This window comes from Mauremys reevesii, linkage group 26 (assembly GCF_016161935.1).
Source record: "Mauremys reevesii isolate NIE-2019 linkage group 26, ASM1616193v1, whole genome shotgun sequence".
In the NCBI taxonomy this organism is placed as follows: Eukaryota; Metazoa; Chordata; order Testudines; family Geoemydidae; genus Mauremys; species Mauremys reevesii.
Window position 1 is genome coordinate 11,916,729 of NC_052648.1, and position 18,290 is coordinate 11,935,018.

At 51.4% G+C, this 18,290-nt stretch overlaps 1 protein-coding gene across 14 annotated transcripts in view; it reads left to right on the plus strand.

The window, feature by feature from the left end:
• The window catches only part of TCF3 (transcription factor 3), a 117,598-nt gene that overhangs the window by 87,476 nt on the left and 11,832 nt on the right, over positions 1-18,290 (plus strand). For all 14 annotated transcript variants that reach the window (XM_039515237.1, XM_039515238.1, XM_039515234.1 and 11 more), the window contains 9 exons: positions 28-77; positions 8,370-8,472; positions 8,943-9,082; positions 11,111-11,237; positions 12,382-12,440; positions 13,593-13,671; positions 15,135-15,208; positions 16,037-16,240; positions 17,557-17,680. In XM_039515237.1, the coding sequence (XP_039371171.1) occupies positions 28-77; positions 8,370-8,472; positions 8,943-9,082; positions 11,111-11,237; positions 12,382-12,440; positions 13,593-13,671; positions 15,135-15,208; positions 16,037-16,240; positions 17,557-17,680 (960 nt within the window). The remainder of the gene's footprint in view (positions 1-27; positions 78-8,369; positions 8,473-8,942; positions 9,083-11,110; positions 11,238-12,381; positions 12,441-13,592; positions 13,672-15,134; positions 15,209-16,036; positions 16,241-17,556; positions 17,681-18,290) is intronic.

Here is an 18,290-nt window from a genome sequence, read left to right on the forward strand (position 1 = left end):
TTACTTATTTTATTTTTTCCATACCAGATGGACAGCCTAAAAAGGTTCGGAAGGTGCCTCCAGGTCTGCCCTCATCGGTAAGCAGCACTGCACGGAAATTTGCTCTCCAAATATTCCATCTAGTTATATTAATGCAGTATCTAAGCTCCGTTACAACTTCAGGTTGGATCTTTCAAGTTGATTTAAGCCTCCCCATCCCCCACAGATTTAGTATGGTTCAGTAGCCTCTAAATCTCATTTTAACTATATTCCCTACTGCAGCGGTAAATTGTCCCTACAGATTTGGTCACCATTGACCCAAGTATCCAAGTGTCGTGTATTTTTGTGGGGTAGGGAAGAGTTTTACTGGCTACAGTTTAGCATGTGAGAGAGATGGGAAGACACTGGTAAGACCAAGCTTTGTACAGATGCATGGGGCCATAACCTAGTAACCTGAGAGAAGTGATTGTAACCCTTCATGTGCAGAATAGCTCTTGGTAGTGCCACCTGGGAGGCAGGGTGGGAAGGGAAGGAGACGGAAGGAGAAGGCCTGGGTCTGAAGCCCTAGCTTGTTAGGTATTTACTGCCAGAGCCGCCTTCTCGCCAGCACCACCTGCACAGTAAAAGGACAGCATATCGGTTATAGCCCTGAATTTCTTGGCTCTTGTCTATTTGACGTTATGTCGCAAATGCCCCTATGAAATGTGATATTCCACACGACTGGATTTCATTCCAAAAGGGAAACCAAGCCAGTTGTAACATGGGCAGGCAGCTGGGGCCGGTCCAGGTGTGCAGGAATGCCTGTGTTGTTTTATAAGAAAGCCGAGCAGCCTGTAGGAATACGTTAGCCATACTTCTGTGGCAGTTATGGGGGAATAAACTGAACAGTGTCTTTATGGCTGGAAGTAATGGAATCTCCAGGAGAGTTAATTGGAGTGGACTGGAGGGGTCTCTCACAGATGGGAGCAGAGCAGCTTTGCATTGGTCAGAAGCACCAACGAGAGGAGCTGCATTCCATGCTCTAGCTTTTGCTTGACTGCCGGTGTGTGGACGGATTGCAAACTTCAGGCGAAAGTAGAGGTGAAATTCTCTTGAGTGGACGACTTGTGCTCTTCTGCGAGTGTGTGCAGTGTGCCGTCAGTTCTGCTCAGACTGCACGGGCCCGAAGACTCAAAACATCCCTGCTCACTCCTCCGTACAGGGAACAGAAAAGCGCTGTGGTATTCCTGCCTTAAGTGTAAAGCACCCTCTGAAACCGCGGCTTCATGATTCTGTATTTCTGAAGTAAATGGTTTCCTACAGTGAAAGTCCAGCAGGACACACAATTGGTTTGGAATAGAGACAAGTTTGGGACTAACCAATGCTGGCCCCCAAAATGAAGGACACTTGAGGGGCTTCTTATTGCTCGCTGTGCCCTAGCTTAGCTGCAATAAGCATCCCCTTTTGTGCATTTTAAGTTGCCCTGTTCAAACTGAATCTGCATTCGTGCTGTCCCTTCAGGTCCAGGTGGAACTCGGAGCAGCTGAATTTGGGTTAGCTCCCAGAGCGTTCACTGGAGGTAGCATATGAGAAAAGCATTGCTCCTTAGCAGATGGCCACTTAACCCTGCTGGTTACAGTTATTGGCTTCGGTTTTCAAAGGAGGGACTAGTGATTGTGGAGGCCAAGGGGTCTCTAATTTGAAAGGGGCCTGGCTTCCAGCGGATGGGTGCTCAGCACTTCCTGAAAACCGGGCCTCTTTACCATGTCTCTAACATGGCACCCAGAATTCCTAGTCGCTTTGGAAAACCCGCGCTGCTGCTGAAACACAGACCCTGCGCTCTGAGATGAGTCAGGCCCAAAGAGATGGTAGTCTCACTGCGTGGGATCATTCTGCTTGACTGCTGGGCCAGATGCAGAGTTGCTCTCTGGTACTGGAGCCAAATTGGATGGCAACCCCCTCTTCCGCCTTTAAAAAATAATAATAAATTCTGAGCCAGCACAGCGGCAAGCTGGGGTGAATGTGCCTGCGGCTCTATACACAGCATGCCACTGTTGCAGGAGAAACTACCCTCTTCTTCCCACCCCAGCTAAGGGAGAGTAAGATGGAATTTACTAGGAATAACATAACCATTCTGTTCTGCATCCCTGGAGGAAAGATGGAGGGTTATGTAATGCTTAGCGAAGGCAGCAGCCCCTGAATTGCAGTGGCAAGGGACCAGTGGAACATAAATGGCTAGAAGTTGTGTGTGTGTGTGTGTGTGTGTGTGTGTGTGTGTGTGTGTGTGTGTGTGTGTGTGCGCGCGTGCACACGCACTCTTCTCTTTCAGTGCAGGCTGCTAAAGCAAATTTATCTTCACTTTTTCATAGCGAATTATTTCCCTGGTCTAGGAGTGAAGGAGTGTCTGCTGTCTCTTCGCTGCCCTCCCTCTCCTCTCCTCCCCCCTTCATGTTTTTTGACCTCCATGAGGTCTAAAACCCTCTGTTTCTCCAGGAGAGAGAAATATGCACCTATACATAGAATTAAGTATGTGGCCAGTGAGGCTTTGCCCTCCTAATGGGCAGCTGATCAAAGAAGCTTTCTCGTCTGAGGTCGTCTGCAAACATGCAGCAAAAGAGCCTGCTCCGTGTTATCACTGGACCCTGTGCAAAGTAAATAGGTTAATAAACATCTTATTAAAATAAAGTACTTTAATCTTAATTCTGTAACTGCTTTGAAAACTTGGAATGGTCAGTGGCTGAAATAGCTGAGGGTGGCTGAAGCAGGGGAAGTGCTGCCAAAGGCAGCAAGAGATGCAAACAGCATCAGTGAGTTAAAGAGCGAACTAGAAAAGTTAGTGGCAAGGATGGAAGCCGGGGGATGTTGCCTGCTCCTTTGATGGCAAGGGAGATGGGACGGAGGTAGGCTGGGCTCTCTCTTCTAACTAGCAGGTCTGGTCATGAATGGCCCCTCAGGTGTGTCTTGCGGTCATGCTGTGGTACATTAGCACATGGTCCTCCTGAGTGGTTTTTTGCCTTTGTGAAGTAGCGGTTTTGGAAAACAGCAGTGTCTGCTGCAGCTCGTATTCTCTCTGTGCCGCTGTGTGTTCCCCACCCACGCTCTCCTTTGGGCCTGAGGAGCCGCATTCTTTCCTGTGCTGCTTTGAGTAATAAGTCAGGGTGGATGTGACCGTGGCTGGCGGCTGGTTGCAGAGCTTGGATGGCACAATAAGGAATGGGGCCCGAGGCAGAGAGTCTGTGTCTAATTACCCCACATGTAAGAATCGCCCTGAAAATAGGCCTAGAACCTGGGCTGCCATAGAATCTGCTGCCATTGAAGCCATTCGCTTCAGCAGGAGAAGGATCAGGGCCTGACTGAATCGTGCTGAGTGTGATATGACTGGCCGCTGCTTGGAAGGGTTCAATTGCATCAAAATCCATTCGGTAAAAGTACAACTAAAATCCTCTTGCTTGTGTGCCAGAAATCCCCCTCTGCTTCCAGCACCTGCCTTTCGCCTCTCACAAACCACCTTAAAATTGCTTTTTGAAAAAACCAAACTCTGAAGGACCTATGACAAATCGTATCCGTTTGCCACTTGCTTGGTTTAAAAGATGGAGGAGTTACTAAGTGAAATTCTTCTGTTGTGTGGAAGATCTGAATAGGTGCTCACAATGGTTCCTTCTGGCCTTTGGATCCGTGTATCAGTGGTATTGCCACTGCTGCATTTTCCCAACAAAGGGAGTAAAAACTTGTAATCTGGGTCAACAAGAAGATTCTGCCCACCGCACTATGCACCAGAGCTGAGACACACCCGTGTGTTGATCCAGCATTTGCTCTGCCTCCGACAGACGCTAGCCAGCCCCTATCTTTTGCTTTTTGACCCAAGTCACAGTTCTTAACCATCCATGTGCCCTTGTCTAGTAGAGATTTCGGACCACATACAACTCTCAGCGGTAGTTCTGTGTTGTCTGGCTTTGTCTCTGAGCCCTGTGGAAATTGGTTCAGTGCTCCTAGAATAGTAGGTTGTTTGAAGATTCTGTTGCAGTCAAAAGTATGGTGGCTGGCGCGTATATTAGCGCATAAATTTATAGTCTGGTCACTGCTCTGTTTAATATTAGTCTGCAAGGGTTGCCTGAAGTCCCTCACTGGTTTATGCATTTAAACAGGAATAACGGGGGGGGGAACACCCTACGAATCCCAGTGCTGGTGAATTTAATGCAGTTTCTTGGCAAGCTCCCTCCTTTTACTCTCTGTGCTAGCAATTTTAAACACAGGAAATGATCTCACCTGTAGGTCCCAGAGGTCTGACTCTCTAGCTGACAGAGGCAAAGGCTGGGGGGGAGGAGAGACCTGGCTATGATTTACTGTTTCCTGTGGGGCTGCGTGTAGAGTGTGGATTCTGTCAGGTCCTCCTGAGTGCGCAGAGGATTTTGGAGGCTCGTCGGCTGCTTTACATATTTTGAAGGCAGGCTTAGAGGGCTCTTATCTCTGTGCATGGTGACTTTCAGCAAGCTGGGGATGCTGGCTTGGGGGGGAGCAGCTGATGGGTTGGGTGACATGAGTTGAGCAGCCGTCTGCCTGCTCTCTGGAGGACAACAGAGCTTTAGCTGATGTAACATCTCTATTTCCAGCAAACCACCCCCCCCAAATATGCCCCCTCTCCCTTAACCCCAAGTAACATAATCTTAGATGTCTTTAGAAAAAGCCATTTGAAAGCCTCCTTATTATTTAACACTAAAACTAAAGATTTCCAGGGCTTTTCTTTCTTTCCTAGAAACATCCTCTTAAAATGAGCGTCTTGAATTTTATGCATCTGTTGTCTCCAGGCTTTTTTAAAAACCACAAGTGTGTGTGCGTGTTTCCACACTCCCCACACACACTAGATCTGCCTCGCACGTCCAGGGAGCACTGATACCACGGCTGCATGAGTGAATTGCATTGCCGTGGGCGTGGAGGACCTCGAAGTGTTAATGAGTAATCAGACTGAAATTTGACTCCCTTGAAATAGAGCTGGGGCAGGGGGGGGTTCAGAGCCAGGAATGGAGGGTGCATATGTCAGCATGGGAGGAGGCAGGGTGGGTGTTCCAGCAGTCTGGGAAACAGCAGGGTGCAGATGTTGGGCACCTTCGGAATCCTGCGTCGGCTTCCTGCCTGGGTGAGGATATTTCTTAAGTTTTTTTTTAAATTCTCGCTCAGGATTTATTAAATATGTTAAAGCTCCTTTCCCCACCCCCACCCCTTCTTCCTCTCCTCCAGTGCTGCACAGCTGCCTGGAGACTGGCCAGGTGCCAGGGGCTGGCAGATGGTTCAGGGCTATTAGACGTGCTTCATTCGATTCCCTGTCCCAGCTCCCGCTATTTAATCAAATTATAGGAAAAGTCAATTTACTGGATTCTTCTTCTTTGTAGCCTGTTCCATCCCCCATCTCTCCCCACCTCCCTGCCACAAACACGCGCTATACACACTCACTCACTTTTTTTCATGCATTCCACTTCAAGGTTTGTCTCTGTGTTGAAATGGAGAGATTCTTGGGTACACACAAAGGCAAACGGCTTTTAGGTTGGGTTTTTTTAAGAGGGCGAGGGGGGCAGTTGTCAGCATCTGTCAGTTCTCTCCCTTCCCCCTCCTCTCTGTTTTTTTATGAGTTTATGATCTAAATTTGTGCAATCAGGTCAATAAAGACTCCGTCTGAACTTGGCGATCTGTTGAAACAGAAGGTCACAAGTTACATTCTCTGCTGTCTCTTCTCCTCCAATCACCCAGAGAACACTGCAGTTACCGGTGATTGCCACTTCTGGGTACCAGCAAAGCAGCAGTAGACATACCGGGGGGGCACTATAGGAGTGAGGGGAGTAAAGGGACTTTAACAACTCTTCCTTAATTCAGTCATCACCATCAGATTAGCCCAAAGAGTTGTGGAACATGTTATAAGGGTGGGGCGGGGGTTGTAAATCTGCTGTGTCGAGCTGACACAGAGCTAGTGGATTGGAGGGAGGGGGTGTTTTTGTTTTTAAAGACATACTAGTGTGTAGTATTGGAAGACAACAGACTTTGGAGCATGGTCAGGGGGCTTGTTCGCTAAAGGGAAAGCAAAGGGGGGGATATGAGAGAGAGAGAACAAGGGATTTTTAAAGCCTCTTTGGAGGACATGGTTCTAAGATGGTGTGTGGTGTGGGGTTTTTTTTGTGTGTTTTTAAAGCTGGAGTGTAAACATTGTCCGGAGCCTTGTGAAATTCATTGCATCACTACTTCAGGCATGCGCTGGGCATCAGTTATTGTTGTTTGTCTCAGCTGTGGGTGCTCTTGTTTAGATGGTGCATTTTGATGCCTTCGTCTCTGGGATGGATAGTCTGAGAAGCAGGAACTGAAGGTGCAAAGGGATGAATTTATTTTAACAATAGTAATCACAGATGCTTTCCAGAGCACATTTTTGCTGTCTCTCTGTTAAAGCCCGTTTTCTCACTGTTTTGGGCAATTTTAAAAATAGAGCCATTCTTCCACTCCTCCTCATTGGCACTTTGTACTTGCGCCAATAAAAATGTTAGAAGTTGCAGATGGGGAGGGTGGGGGGAGTGTCGGGGGGGAAATAGACCCTTGCCACATCCCTGCTGGGCTTCCCTTACAAACAGAAATGCTTTTCCAGTCATTTGATGAACTGAGAATGCCCGGCAAAGTTACTGCAACCCCCGGTCCCTGCTTTCGTGTGTATTTAAAAAGAAAATAGTTTCAGAATGAATCAATAGTGATGAAAATAGGTCCTGGGAAGGTTTTCGCATCAATTTAAATGGCATTTCGGTTTATTTGCATATCCAGTGTGCATTTGTTAAACACATTTGAACACCAGCACATGACAGCTTTGTCATCAGCAGGCTTTCTAGCATCCGCTTGGTCAATAACCCTTTCTTGGCTACCCTGCCCTCTATTCTCAGCGTGCTACTGAACACCTTACATGCACATCGTTCCACTGCAGAGTTACTGTAACCAGCTACAGAAACAGGCCTCTGCGAGCGTCCTTCATTTTGAGGGACAACTCTCGTTTTAGCCCCTTAATTGTGCTGAAGAAATGGAGTAGGTGTTGGTTCCACCCTGTTTAATGTTGGAAATCCTTTACTGCAGAAGTAAAGGTTTCTGGAACTGACCAAGAGTTCTTTGCCCTGAAGGAGGGAATCCCACAGCGTTCTAGATTCCATGCAGGCATAGTTCTGTTTGTGGGCATTCGGTCTCCTTCCTTTGGAGTCTGTCAGTGGGCCATGGTGACATGAGAGCTACCTCTAGGAAATAGGCTCCTGCTCCCAAGTGCCTGGCCCATGTGGAGATGATGGTGCTTTTCAGTAAGCAGCATGGTCTGCACTTATGATATCTCGTGGCTAAAATAAGCCAGGGCGTGCAAATGTCCCAACCTGGGCTGCATTGCATATGCTGAGCTGCAGGTTTTCATTCCGATCAAACCCAGCACTGTACCTGTGCCACTGGGCTGACAGCTGGCCTGTGGCGGGGTGTGGGTGTGTTTAAGGAGAGATTCTGAATGGAGTTTGGAGGTGACATCTGTCAAGGGCTGCCATGGGGTAAAGAGCCTCACTGATGGACCCTCAGTTTCCCAGTCAGTAAAATGGGGATAATGAATACTTGCCTTGTTCGTAAAGCACACTCAGCTCTGTGGATGAAAGGCACTATGTAAGAGCTGGGTATAGCGACAGTGAAACCTTTTTGGTAAGGAAAAGCAGCTACAGGAGCAAATGGGTCCAGAATACCAGCCTCCCCCATTTCCCTCTGAATCAGCCTGGGGACTGGGGTTTAACATCCAGAAATAATTCTTGTGGTTACCCATGAAAAGCCATAACAGAAAAGGGAACTAAAGAAGAAAGCTGGAACTTCTCGTGCTGGCCTGTTCTGTCTCACACTGGGCACGAAAGATCAAAAATGTAGGGCACGTTTCTGCTTTCACTTCTTCTCCACCCCCTCCCAAGTGTTGGCAGCTGCGCGTCAGTTGGATTTATTTGATGAAAGATGGATTGTCCGGGTGGGAAGGGTCGGTGAGGTGATCTCCAGCCCACATACGAGACGTGATGAGGGATGCAGGAGGCCAAGTTTAGTGTGGCAGTGGGGAGAGGCACCAGGGAGAAGGGGACAGAGTTAAGGTTGGTGCCCATCTTAGCGGTGAGGATTTCCTGACTAACTTAGCGTGTCGCTTTTCAGCTTTAACTCTGGCTGAACTTCTCCCTTTTCTTTTTTCCTTTTTGCTGTGGGAATTGGCTACATTATCAGCCACAATAAATAGGTTAAAGGTTATCTGGCTGGGGAAGGCGGCAGCCTGGCAGGAAAAGGCAGCGGGGCGGGGCGGCAGGGAGGGAGAAGAGAATTTAGAAGGCACTAAAGCTATCTGAATGGGCAGACCTCTCTCCCTTCCTCATCCCCCTTCCGGCCCTTTGCAGGTGTATCCATCCAACTCAGGTGATGACTACAGCAGGGATCCAGCTGGATATGCCCCCTCGAAACCTCCCAGCACTGTGTATCCTGGAGCCTTCTACATGCCAGGTCAGTAGTTAATGCTGGTGACTCTGGCGTCACAGCAGCTGCCCCCTATCCTGTTACAGCCACAGCGGTGACGGAGGGGATTTCCTAGCCGCGTGTGATGCAGGGAGACAGATGTAGGTGGTGTTGGGCCAGGCATGCGTAAATACGTAGGCCCAGTAATGCTATAAATCGCTGCCATTACACTGGATCCCTGGGTTGTGACTGGTTGCAGCCTCCCGACCTGCAGCCTTGTCTTGCAGCACACCTGAGCCGTGAGGCTGGGCTGCAGATCGTAAGCTTCGTTTGTACAACGTTACTGCGGTCCCTAAATGTATTGCACTACAAATAATTAACTGCACTGCTCCTGCGTGCCGTCCGCATTACTCAGCTAGTCTCCCCTCCCCCTTCTGCCTCATGGGACTCCTGCCCTGCTGATGTTTGTGCGTTGCGATTTTATATCCCCGCTATTGACATGGTTGCTTGCCTTGCAGATGGACTTCATAACTCGCCAGATCTGTGGAGCTCGTCCGGCACCATGAGCCAGTCGAGCTATGGAGCCATGCTGGGTGGCTCCTCAGCCCCTCTCCCGCAGTCCGGTGGCTTCAGTAGTTTACATCAGCACGAACGGATGGTAATGCGTCTCCGGTGATGCTGTAGCCTTGAGCAGTGTGTGAACGTTTAGGTGGTGCCATGTCGTTGTAGGAGCATAGGGCAGAGTGCCAGACTCTTGGGGTCTATTCCCAGCTCAGCCACTGACTCCCTTCCCTCATCTGGGTCTCAGTTTGCCTGGCCTGTTAAATGGGAATAATGATTCTCTCCTGCCGCGGGGCAATTTGGCCAGACTTTTGTAGTCTGACAAAGGGGATTTTGGTGCAGTGTTGCTGTAAAATACTCTTTCTATCAGCGTTAGCAAAGAGTGGACTTCGGTGAGTGAGGTCCCTAGCTTCTGTCACTTGGCGCATTCTTTGGCAGCGCTCTTTGAAATAGCGAGGTGCTCTTATGCCTCCATTCTGAAAATACTGGTCATCGGCCTTGTCGATGTTTCTGCGAGGGCCCTCACCACAGCATCCAGGCCCTGACGAACGTTAGTTAATTTAGTTTGTCAGTGATTGGGAAATATTTTCCCTGTTCTGTAGCTGGGGGCACTTGGGCGTAGAAATGTCTTCCCCTCCCCAGCTAAAGCAGAGCACTTCAGGTTTATCCTGCTGTAGGGGTGTTCACTGGATTGTCCAAATGTAACCTGCCCAGCACTAGCTTGGTGATCAGTTTGGATCTGCTCTTTGGGGGAGCTCGAGGCCTGTGTGGTGCAGGAGGGCAGACTGTACTGTACAGAGATCAAACTGGTACCCTCTGGCCTTAAACGAGGTGTTTACATGACCCTCACTGCAACAGCATCTGTGCCCCTCTCGATCTTCAGGATATTTATCTTCTCAACCCCACGTGTGACACAGGGAGACTAAGTGAGCTGCCCAAGGTCCTAGATTTCCTGACTCCCACTCCTGGTGCCTGAGCTACCAGACTGCTCTTCCTCCCTCGGGCCGAAGGCGTGGGTGCTGCAGGATCAGCTGTAGAAATGAGAGCCTGCATCCCAAGCGGTGGCTGCCGGTTTCTGCCGCGAGGGAGCGGAGCCCTTCCCGCGGGGGGAGGGAGTGGCCATGTGGGGTGTGAGCAGGTCGCCCATTCTGAAATGAACCCAGCTGCTTCTTGGCCTTCAATTTCTCCAACATCCCCAGATATTCAAAAAAACCGGCAATGACAAATTTCAGAATCTGGAAACTTCCCACCAGCTCCATAGCTGGGTGTGGTTAGGGGGTGAGGGGAGGGAGAACTCATGAAAACATGTCCACAATTTTTGCTGATTTGGGAGGGGGTTTTCTCCCTCCATGTGCACATTTTGAAAAATGTTGACTCAGCTGCAATTGGGGACTTTTCCCACCACTAGAGCGTCAGCAGAATCCCCCTCAGCTGCAGTAACATGGCAACGTCCTAAGTTCCCTGTAAGCTGCACGGCCGTGCAGCAGGCTATCAAGGGCCGTGCAGGCAGGGAGAGGCGCCCAGGCCTGCCGGAGCTGCTGGGGAGAGGAACCCCTCGCCCAGCCCAGCCTCACCAGAGCTGCCATGGCCGGGGAGAGGCGCCTCTCACCTGGTCCTGAGCTGCTGTGGGGAGAGAGGGCTGGGAGGAGTCCTCTCGCCCTGGGGCAGCCCGAACTCCTCAGCCCCACCCCAGAGCCCAACCCTCTGCCCTAGCCCTGAGCCCCTCCCGCACCCTGAAGCTCTCATCCCTGGCCCCACCCCAAAGCCTTCACTACTAGCCGGCACCCTCACCCCCTGCATCCCACCCTCTGCCCCAGCCCTAAGCACCCTCCCACACTCCACACCCCTCGGCTCCACCCCCACCACACATCACCTCCATGTTGGTGCACATAACAAAATACATTCCCCGTGCAGACATACATTTGAGGGCGCACTGGCGACGTCCACCATCTCCAGCCGCTGGAAGGCAGTGCCGTCAGGTCAGAGATTTGGTCCATCAGAGGGCACAGTTGGTCCACCCTCACTGACCTCTATATTCACCTTGGCGGGGGTGCTACCTAAATCCTGCTGTGCTGTGGGCCATCCCAGGGGATGTTTTATGCCTCTTCCCCTTTCTCCTTTCTAGAACTACCCGATGCATTCAGGAGAAGTTAATGGCGGACTTTCCTCTGTGTCTGGCTTTCCCTCTGCCTCCACCCCTTATGGCGTGCCCAGTCATACGCCACCGATCAGTGGGACAGACAGCATGATGGGTATGTACGTGCTTTGGCAAGTCTTGGGCAGAGGCCACTGAAATTTTCCACTCTCCCACTGCATGTAGGTTAATCCAGGAAAGGCAAACCATTGTCAATGTCTAATGCGCAAGGAGGTGTGGGATTAAAGCCACTGTCTGGGCCGTTCGAGAATAATGCGCTCTGTATGTCTGCATGACACCAGGTCTGCTCCCTCGTGTGTCGCACGTAGGCCTGGAGTTACTCCACGAGGCAAGAGATTTAGTGGGAGTTATTGCTGCTGGATAATCAGGCATGATCTGGCAGAGAAGAAGGGGTGGGATCTGTGTGGTTTTGCACAAGTAATGCCCCCCTCCTCCCCAGCCTCTGTGCTCAGAGGTTTAAGTTGCCTGTAGCTTTCCATCCATGCATGTTTTCTCACACCCAGCTCATGGGTCCCAGAGGGAAACTGGAATCTGTGCAGTCGCTTCTCGGAGGCGCGACCGCTGAGCGAGAGGCAGAAAGGACTTAAACCTGAGGCAGGTGGAGAAGGTGCAGGGGGAGACGGTGTACGTCCAAATCAGGAATAGGAAATTTTCATGCTGCGTTCAAATGCCATTTTAAACCCCTGAGTGCTTTACTCTCTAACCCCGCTGAACCTGTTACAAAACCTGTTACCGAAATTAACTTCCTGATCGCCGGGAACTGAGAATCCTGGCCTTGATCATTCTGTTTTGTAGCGAAACGCTTGTTTGGGGAGAGGGAGGGAACTGTGAGGGCTTGGGAGGTGCCCTGTTAAAATGGGGTTTGCTGTGGGGGGGATATTGAATGGCAAAGTGCCTTTGACCTGGCATCTCGTGCTAACATCCTTGCAGCTCCAGGAAGGCAGCCGCAGTGGATATTGCCTGCTCCCTGCTGTTCAGAGCGAGACTCTCAGGGCGGCAGCAGCAGCTAAGGGAGGTGTGGGAATAAAGTGGGTCTTTTAAAAACTCTGAGTGAGAAACTTTATCCTGCCTTCAACTGCTGCCACCTTCCCCTCCCAGTCTCAATAGGAGACTGTGCGCGCAAACACTAAACTATAAGGGTCAACTTTTCTTTTTAAGTGCCCCAGGGTTTTTCCAAAAGTGACCTGTTCTGATTTGAGCAAGGACCAGAGGAGTAAGGGCTGTGTTCTCTCTCCCTGCAGGCAACAGAGGAACCACAGCTGGGAGCTCAGGAGATGCGCTTGGGAAAGCATTAGCTTCAGTAAGTGTTTCTTGCTCTGGAGTCTTCCTCCCAATGCCCCTCGGAGTCAGCAAGCGTTGGAGTGGGGTTGTTGACTTGACCATCTTGCTCCCTGCCCTGGAAAGAGTGTTAAACGTCTCCTCGGCGTGGTGGTTCAGGTGTTTGGAGCCACGCAGCTCTCATGTTGGGCTTGTTAACTGGCAAGGAAAAGGGGAAGGATGGCCCAGCAGATCAGGCTATATATGTCCTTGAGAAGTCCCGTCGTGTCTGCCTGTTCCCAGCTGTAAAATGGAGACGATGCTCCTTCCCTCCCCAGAAGAAGAAATAAGATTTAGGTGCTTGACACTATGGGAATTGGGGCCAGAGATGCAAAGGGGAGGTGCTTCACAGTCACTCCTCACCACCCCACTGGGCACAGCGGGAGAGCTGGGGCTCAGAGTAAGTTAAGTGACTTGCTCATGGGCAGAGAGGAATAGAGGCCTGGGAAATCCCAGTCCAGTCCCCCTCCGCTGTCTGCCCTCTCCATGCCCGTTGCTGTGATACCTTGGGCACCAGGTGTTACGGGCTTAGGTTCTGTACGTCCAGGCCGTAGCTGATGTGAGAGGGGGTTGTTTAAAATTCAGTGGCCCCGCTGGGTTAGCGTGGAGAGTGCTGACTCGACCAATGGCCCGTGTCAGGCCAACGGCTTGCTTTCGGTTAGAGTTCAGGCCTCGCCTAGTGCTGCGTGCCACAGACCCACCCTGCTTGGTCCACCAGCCCCCAGTGTCTCACCAGTTCCATGCAGTGCCTGCTTCCGCTGTCACCCCCTTGGTGTCTCTGCTCCCTAAGGTCAAACACCCAGGAAACCACCTCACGTCGCGAGAGCCCAGCGACTGAGGTGGCAAATGGAGGCGCTTGCTGTGGGGTGGGGGCGGTGGGGAGGAAGGCAGCAGTAGCATAGAGACCGAGGTTCATCTGGCCAGCAGAGCGCTCGGGGGTGGGACTGAGGAAGCAGGCTTGTTGCATAGATGGCGAGGGTGACGTAAAGAGACTTGGAAGTCAATGGGATAGTGCTGTAGGCACTTGTGGCGCACGGGGGCGTAGGGCAGTGGAGGGGTTGCAGCGCTACGGGGCCGGGAACACTAGGATTTGAAGGTGTACTTGGCTAACTGCTTCGTTTCTCTCTCGTTCCAGATTTATTCCCCAGATCACTCTAGCAATAACTTCTCTTCAAACCCCTCCACCCCCGTGGGCTCCCCGCAGGGGCTTGCAGGTACGTGCTCGATGCGCTGATCTCCTGAGAACTGCTTGAGCAACATTTTTTACAAACCTGATCAAACCAGTTTCATGTAAAAGGGGAGGGGGGGGAGAATATATTGTTAAAATAAATTTAAAAAAAAAAAATAACCCAACTCCTCTGAATTGCTTGGTTTGGGTGTGGAGAGACCTCTTGTCTCCATAGGCCCCGGCCATGGTTTTCAAAAGTGGCTAGTGACTTTGGGTACCTGGCTTGAGGTGCTGGAATGGACCTTCTTATGCTGAGCCTTCTCCCCCTTTGCAGAAATCCTGCCCCTTAAGGGGTATCTAGGCAGGCACCAAAAATCACTAGTCACTCCTGAAAGCCTGGGCTTTTGTCTCCAAAGAAGTGACCTGGCAGGAAATATTCTAGCTGCCCGTGAGTCTTGCCCAGTGATGCTGTGTCACGCTGTAGTGTAGCTTTGCTGCTACCTGGGTGAAAGGTGCATCCTCTTTCCCTGCCTCTCAGCAATGTGCCCTTTGAGCGGTCCCTGTTCTCTGTGAACGAAGCGTGTGCCAGTGGGAGGGGCTCCATGTTCACGAAGATGTGGCTGTTCGAACCATTTTCAGAACCTGTTTTATACTGTGATTTAAAAAAATCATGGCAGCCTTCTCCAGGTGCCTCCTTCTGCAGAAGACTGAAGCTCCCAGTTCCTGCAACTGGGAGCCCAACCAGGGTCATTATTGGGTCTGTTGCCGGAAATATCTCAAAGCGTAAAGATGCAGTCGGCCGCCTCTGAGCTCCCGTCTATCGGACAGAGGGAGAGCTGCACAAAACCGCGCTTGTTTGCCTGTTGTGCCACATGAACAGCCGAACTGGCATCAGACCTTTCTGAGGGCAGCGAATGGTTCGATCCCTCCATCTCGCCGCTCTGGTGACATCTGGGGGTGATGCAGGTACCTGGAGGCTGCGCCTCGGCTGTATCTTAATCCAGAAGCAGGCGCATGTGCAGGTATACCCACAGCATCAACGCCTGTGTATGAAAACACGGACGGGCAAAGAATCTGCAGTGGATGTTGACAAAGGCAAAAAACTTGGCTTTCTGAGAAGGAGGGTTTACAAGAGGGGCTAAAGCACTGATATCGAAGTATAGCACTACTGGGGGGATGGGGGACTAAGGACAGAACCTATTGTGTGTGTGTGTGTGTGTCTGTCTCTCTCTCTCTCTCTCTCTGTGTTCTGTCTTTCCCAGGTTAGATGCTTTACTTGACAATGGGGTGAAGCTTGTTAGCTTACTTCTCCCCACAACCTTGAGTTTCCTACGGAAATGATGCCGGCCCCATAACCCTCATGTTGCCTCTTTGGTCCAACAGACACATGTATATTTACACAGTTGGCCGGCATCTGGGGGGCTTTCATCGATTTGTGGTGGTCTAGCCCCATCTAGTGTCGCATTTGAGGGCTGCATTTGAAATGATCCAATGTGCGATTTGTTCCAGGCACTTCCCAGTGGCCCCGAGCGGGCGGGCAGGGTGCCTTGTCTCCTAGCTATGAAGGGACTCTCCACACGTTAGTAAGTATCACATCGATCATTTCTACTTGGTTTTGTCTCTCCCACCACCCCTTTCCTGCAGCGAGCAGCGGTTCAGGAAATAACACACTTACTGCTGGCTGGTTGGAACTGTGGCAGGGGAGCACAAAGGGGAGGACCACTGAACCCACCTCCGTGGCACCGGTGGTTTTTCTGAGCAGTGTTGCGCCACCAGATTATCCATCAGATCTAGCCCGAGGGTCCACTGTGTAGTGAAGTGCTTAACCCTGGAGAAAAGCTTTCAGTTGCAAACATAGTCCTAGGCATTGGCAAACCACATCGTCCAGACTAGTGTCCTGTTGGACACAGCTCAGCACCGGGTGCTTACGAGAAAAGGGCAAGAAAATACACCCCGAACACTTGTGTAATAACCCAGCCCAGGTGGGAAGCTTTTCTCCCCAACCTCCAGTAGTTAACAGAAAGTGTGTGAGGACTTACATCCTTTATATGTTTTTTATCCTTTCTGATACAACTCTAGATGTTCCTTTTATCCATATAACAGCTTAATTCCTTCTTGGAATCCCTCAGTGTATTGTGGCAGGGAGTTCCACAGGCCAATCACGCCCACTTTAAAGTTCCCTTCCAGTGCAATAACCCTTAGGCGCCCCCCAGCTTGCTGGCAGAGTTTGAGCACAGGGAACGTTACGGGGGTAGTAACCCTTCTCTAGTAGCCTTGTGGTGGTTGTGTCTGTTTTTGCAGCTAGTGGTTCTGTTGATGCACAGAGGCTATGGCCAGATGCCAGGCAGGCAATGTTTTTCAATGTTAATGGAGTCTTCATTTTTCTCCACCACCCTCCCCGCCCCTCAAAGCAAAACAAAATGGAAGACAGATTGGATGAAGCCATCCATGTGCTGAGGAACCACGCGGTGGGCCAGACGGCTGCCATGCCAGCCAACCACGGAGATATGCACGGCCTGCTGGGATCGGCCCCTGGTCACAGCGCCTCAGTGGGCGGGCTCAGCCAGGCCTTCCCCACTTCAGTTATGCCTCTAGGGAACAGGCATTCAAGTCTGGTGAGTCAGACACTGGTGGTGGTGATTGCGGTAGCGCTAGATGCCAGGGCCCGGTTGTGCTGGGAGCTGTACAGACACGTAGCCCAGAGACAGTCCCTGCCAGAGAGTTTACAATCCAAGGCCCCATCTGCACACAGACTTGGACTGGTTTAGTGCAAACCACTGTGTGGATACCCTGACTTTGGTGTAGTTCAGTTTGGCAACAGGATTAAAGCTAATCAACTAAAACCAAATTGAAATAAGCCACCGGCTTAAACTGAAATAGGAGTGTTTCCGCAGGGGTTGCACTGGTTGGTGTCAGTGTGTACTGTGAGTTGAACCGATGCCGTTCTCCATGTAGATAAGCCCTAAATGTAGGACTCCAGACCACAGCTGGATCCGGCAGTCAGCCTGGGGGAGCCCAGATTGTCCATGAGATGATATTGGTCAGCATGAAAAGTGGAGGTCACGTTGTTGTCCCCTACTGGGGTAGGGGTGAAAGCTTGAACATGGGGATCTCCAGTAAAGCAGCTCCCCTTAGAATAAGCCTTGAGCATGAGGCGGGGCAGGACACCCAGGTGGGGCTGTTTCAAGCTTCCCAGGTGCTCTGTACACACCATGAACGTGGATCTATTCATTTAAAAGTAAGGCACATGGCAACCTTTGGGTTATAAGCTCCTCTGACCAGGGACTGGGTTTTACAGTCCCCAGGTCTGTGAAAAGGGGCTCTCAGCACTGCTGAGATATCAGTAATAACAAGATCCACATCCAGGCTTTCAGAGAGGGCTGAGAGTTGCTCTCCAGCGAAAGCTCCTTCTCTGAGGGGGTTTGGTGGTGGTGGGGTAGCCCCTTCGAGGCGCATCGGCCTGAATCACAGACATTTGAGATGGAAAAGATCTGCTGAGGCACGTCCAGCCCATGCTGGCGTGTCCCCTGGGGCTTTGTCTCACCTAGTGTCTCAAGCGCCGGGGGCTCCTTTTGGAGGATGACACCAGCGTAGTTCATGCTGGTGGGGAGGCTTCCTACGATTTGGCCTAGTCTGAATTATCTGCAGCATGAGCTGGACGTGCTGCTTCTCACTGAGACTGTCGGTTCCCCGAGAGGAGCTGGCATGGAAGTAGCTTTAAGCTCTTCCTCTACCTTCTTCCCGCCCAGGCTTGGGGTGAGAGGGTGGCAGCCCGGATCAGGCTGGGTGGTGTTGGAGAAAAGGAACACGTAGGTGAGGTGTTGGTGTAGACCCCAGCGCCCTCCTGGCTTCGAAGCAGTGATATTCGGGTTGAACAGTGCCTGGTGTCTCCTGCTGGTCCTTAAAGGCTGCTCCGCTTTTTCTGCTGCAGGTGGGAGGAAGTCACCCTGAAGACGGACTATCCAGCAACCCCAGCATGCTCCACAACCATGTTACACTTCCCTCGCAGCCCAGCTCGCTCCCCGATCTCAGCAGGCAGCAAGACACGTACAGTGGTAAGGTGGTGCCTTGCCCACTTCTTTGCTGGCTGGTTGACCTTGGCCCGTCTGGGGTAAGACGACCCCAAGACCTGGCTCCATGAAAAGCACAAGCCCAGTGGAGAAAACCGTGTGGGTGAGAGAGAGGTTCCCAGCCGCGCGGCACGCGTATGGGCTAGAGCGGGGAGCGCGTGCCGGGTGTGAGCCTTTGGGTCAGCACCACCCTGGAGGCAGGGAACGCTGCAGCTCCCACCTGGGCAATGCCAAGTGACTTTCCGCGATACGATTTTCAAGGGGGTCTTCAACACAGCTTCTAACCTGCACATGCAGCCTGGGACCCGCACTCAGTTGCGAATCGTTCTTAGAGCCTTGCCTGGTTTGTGGTTGCGGTTGAGTTGTGACGCTGGAGGGCATTTGGGGCAGGGTGGGAGGTAAGCTCCTGGGGACACGGCAGAGTGTATCTTAGGTACATGGACGGTATCAGCGAGGGGTGTGATTTCCCCTGCTCACCAAGATAGTGCACGTGTAAAGAGCAGCGTAGCTGCCGTAGCCTGGGTGGTGGTGGCAGAGGCCCAGCCGATTGCATACCCACCGGTTCCGCTGCACATACTGCCACAGCTGGGCAGTT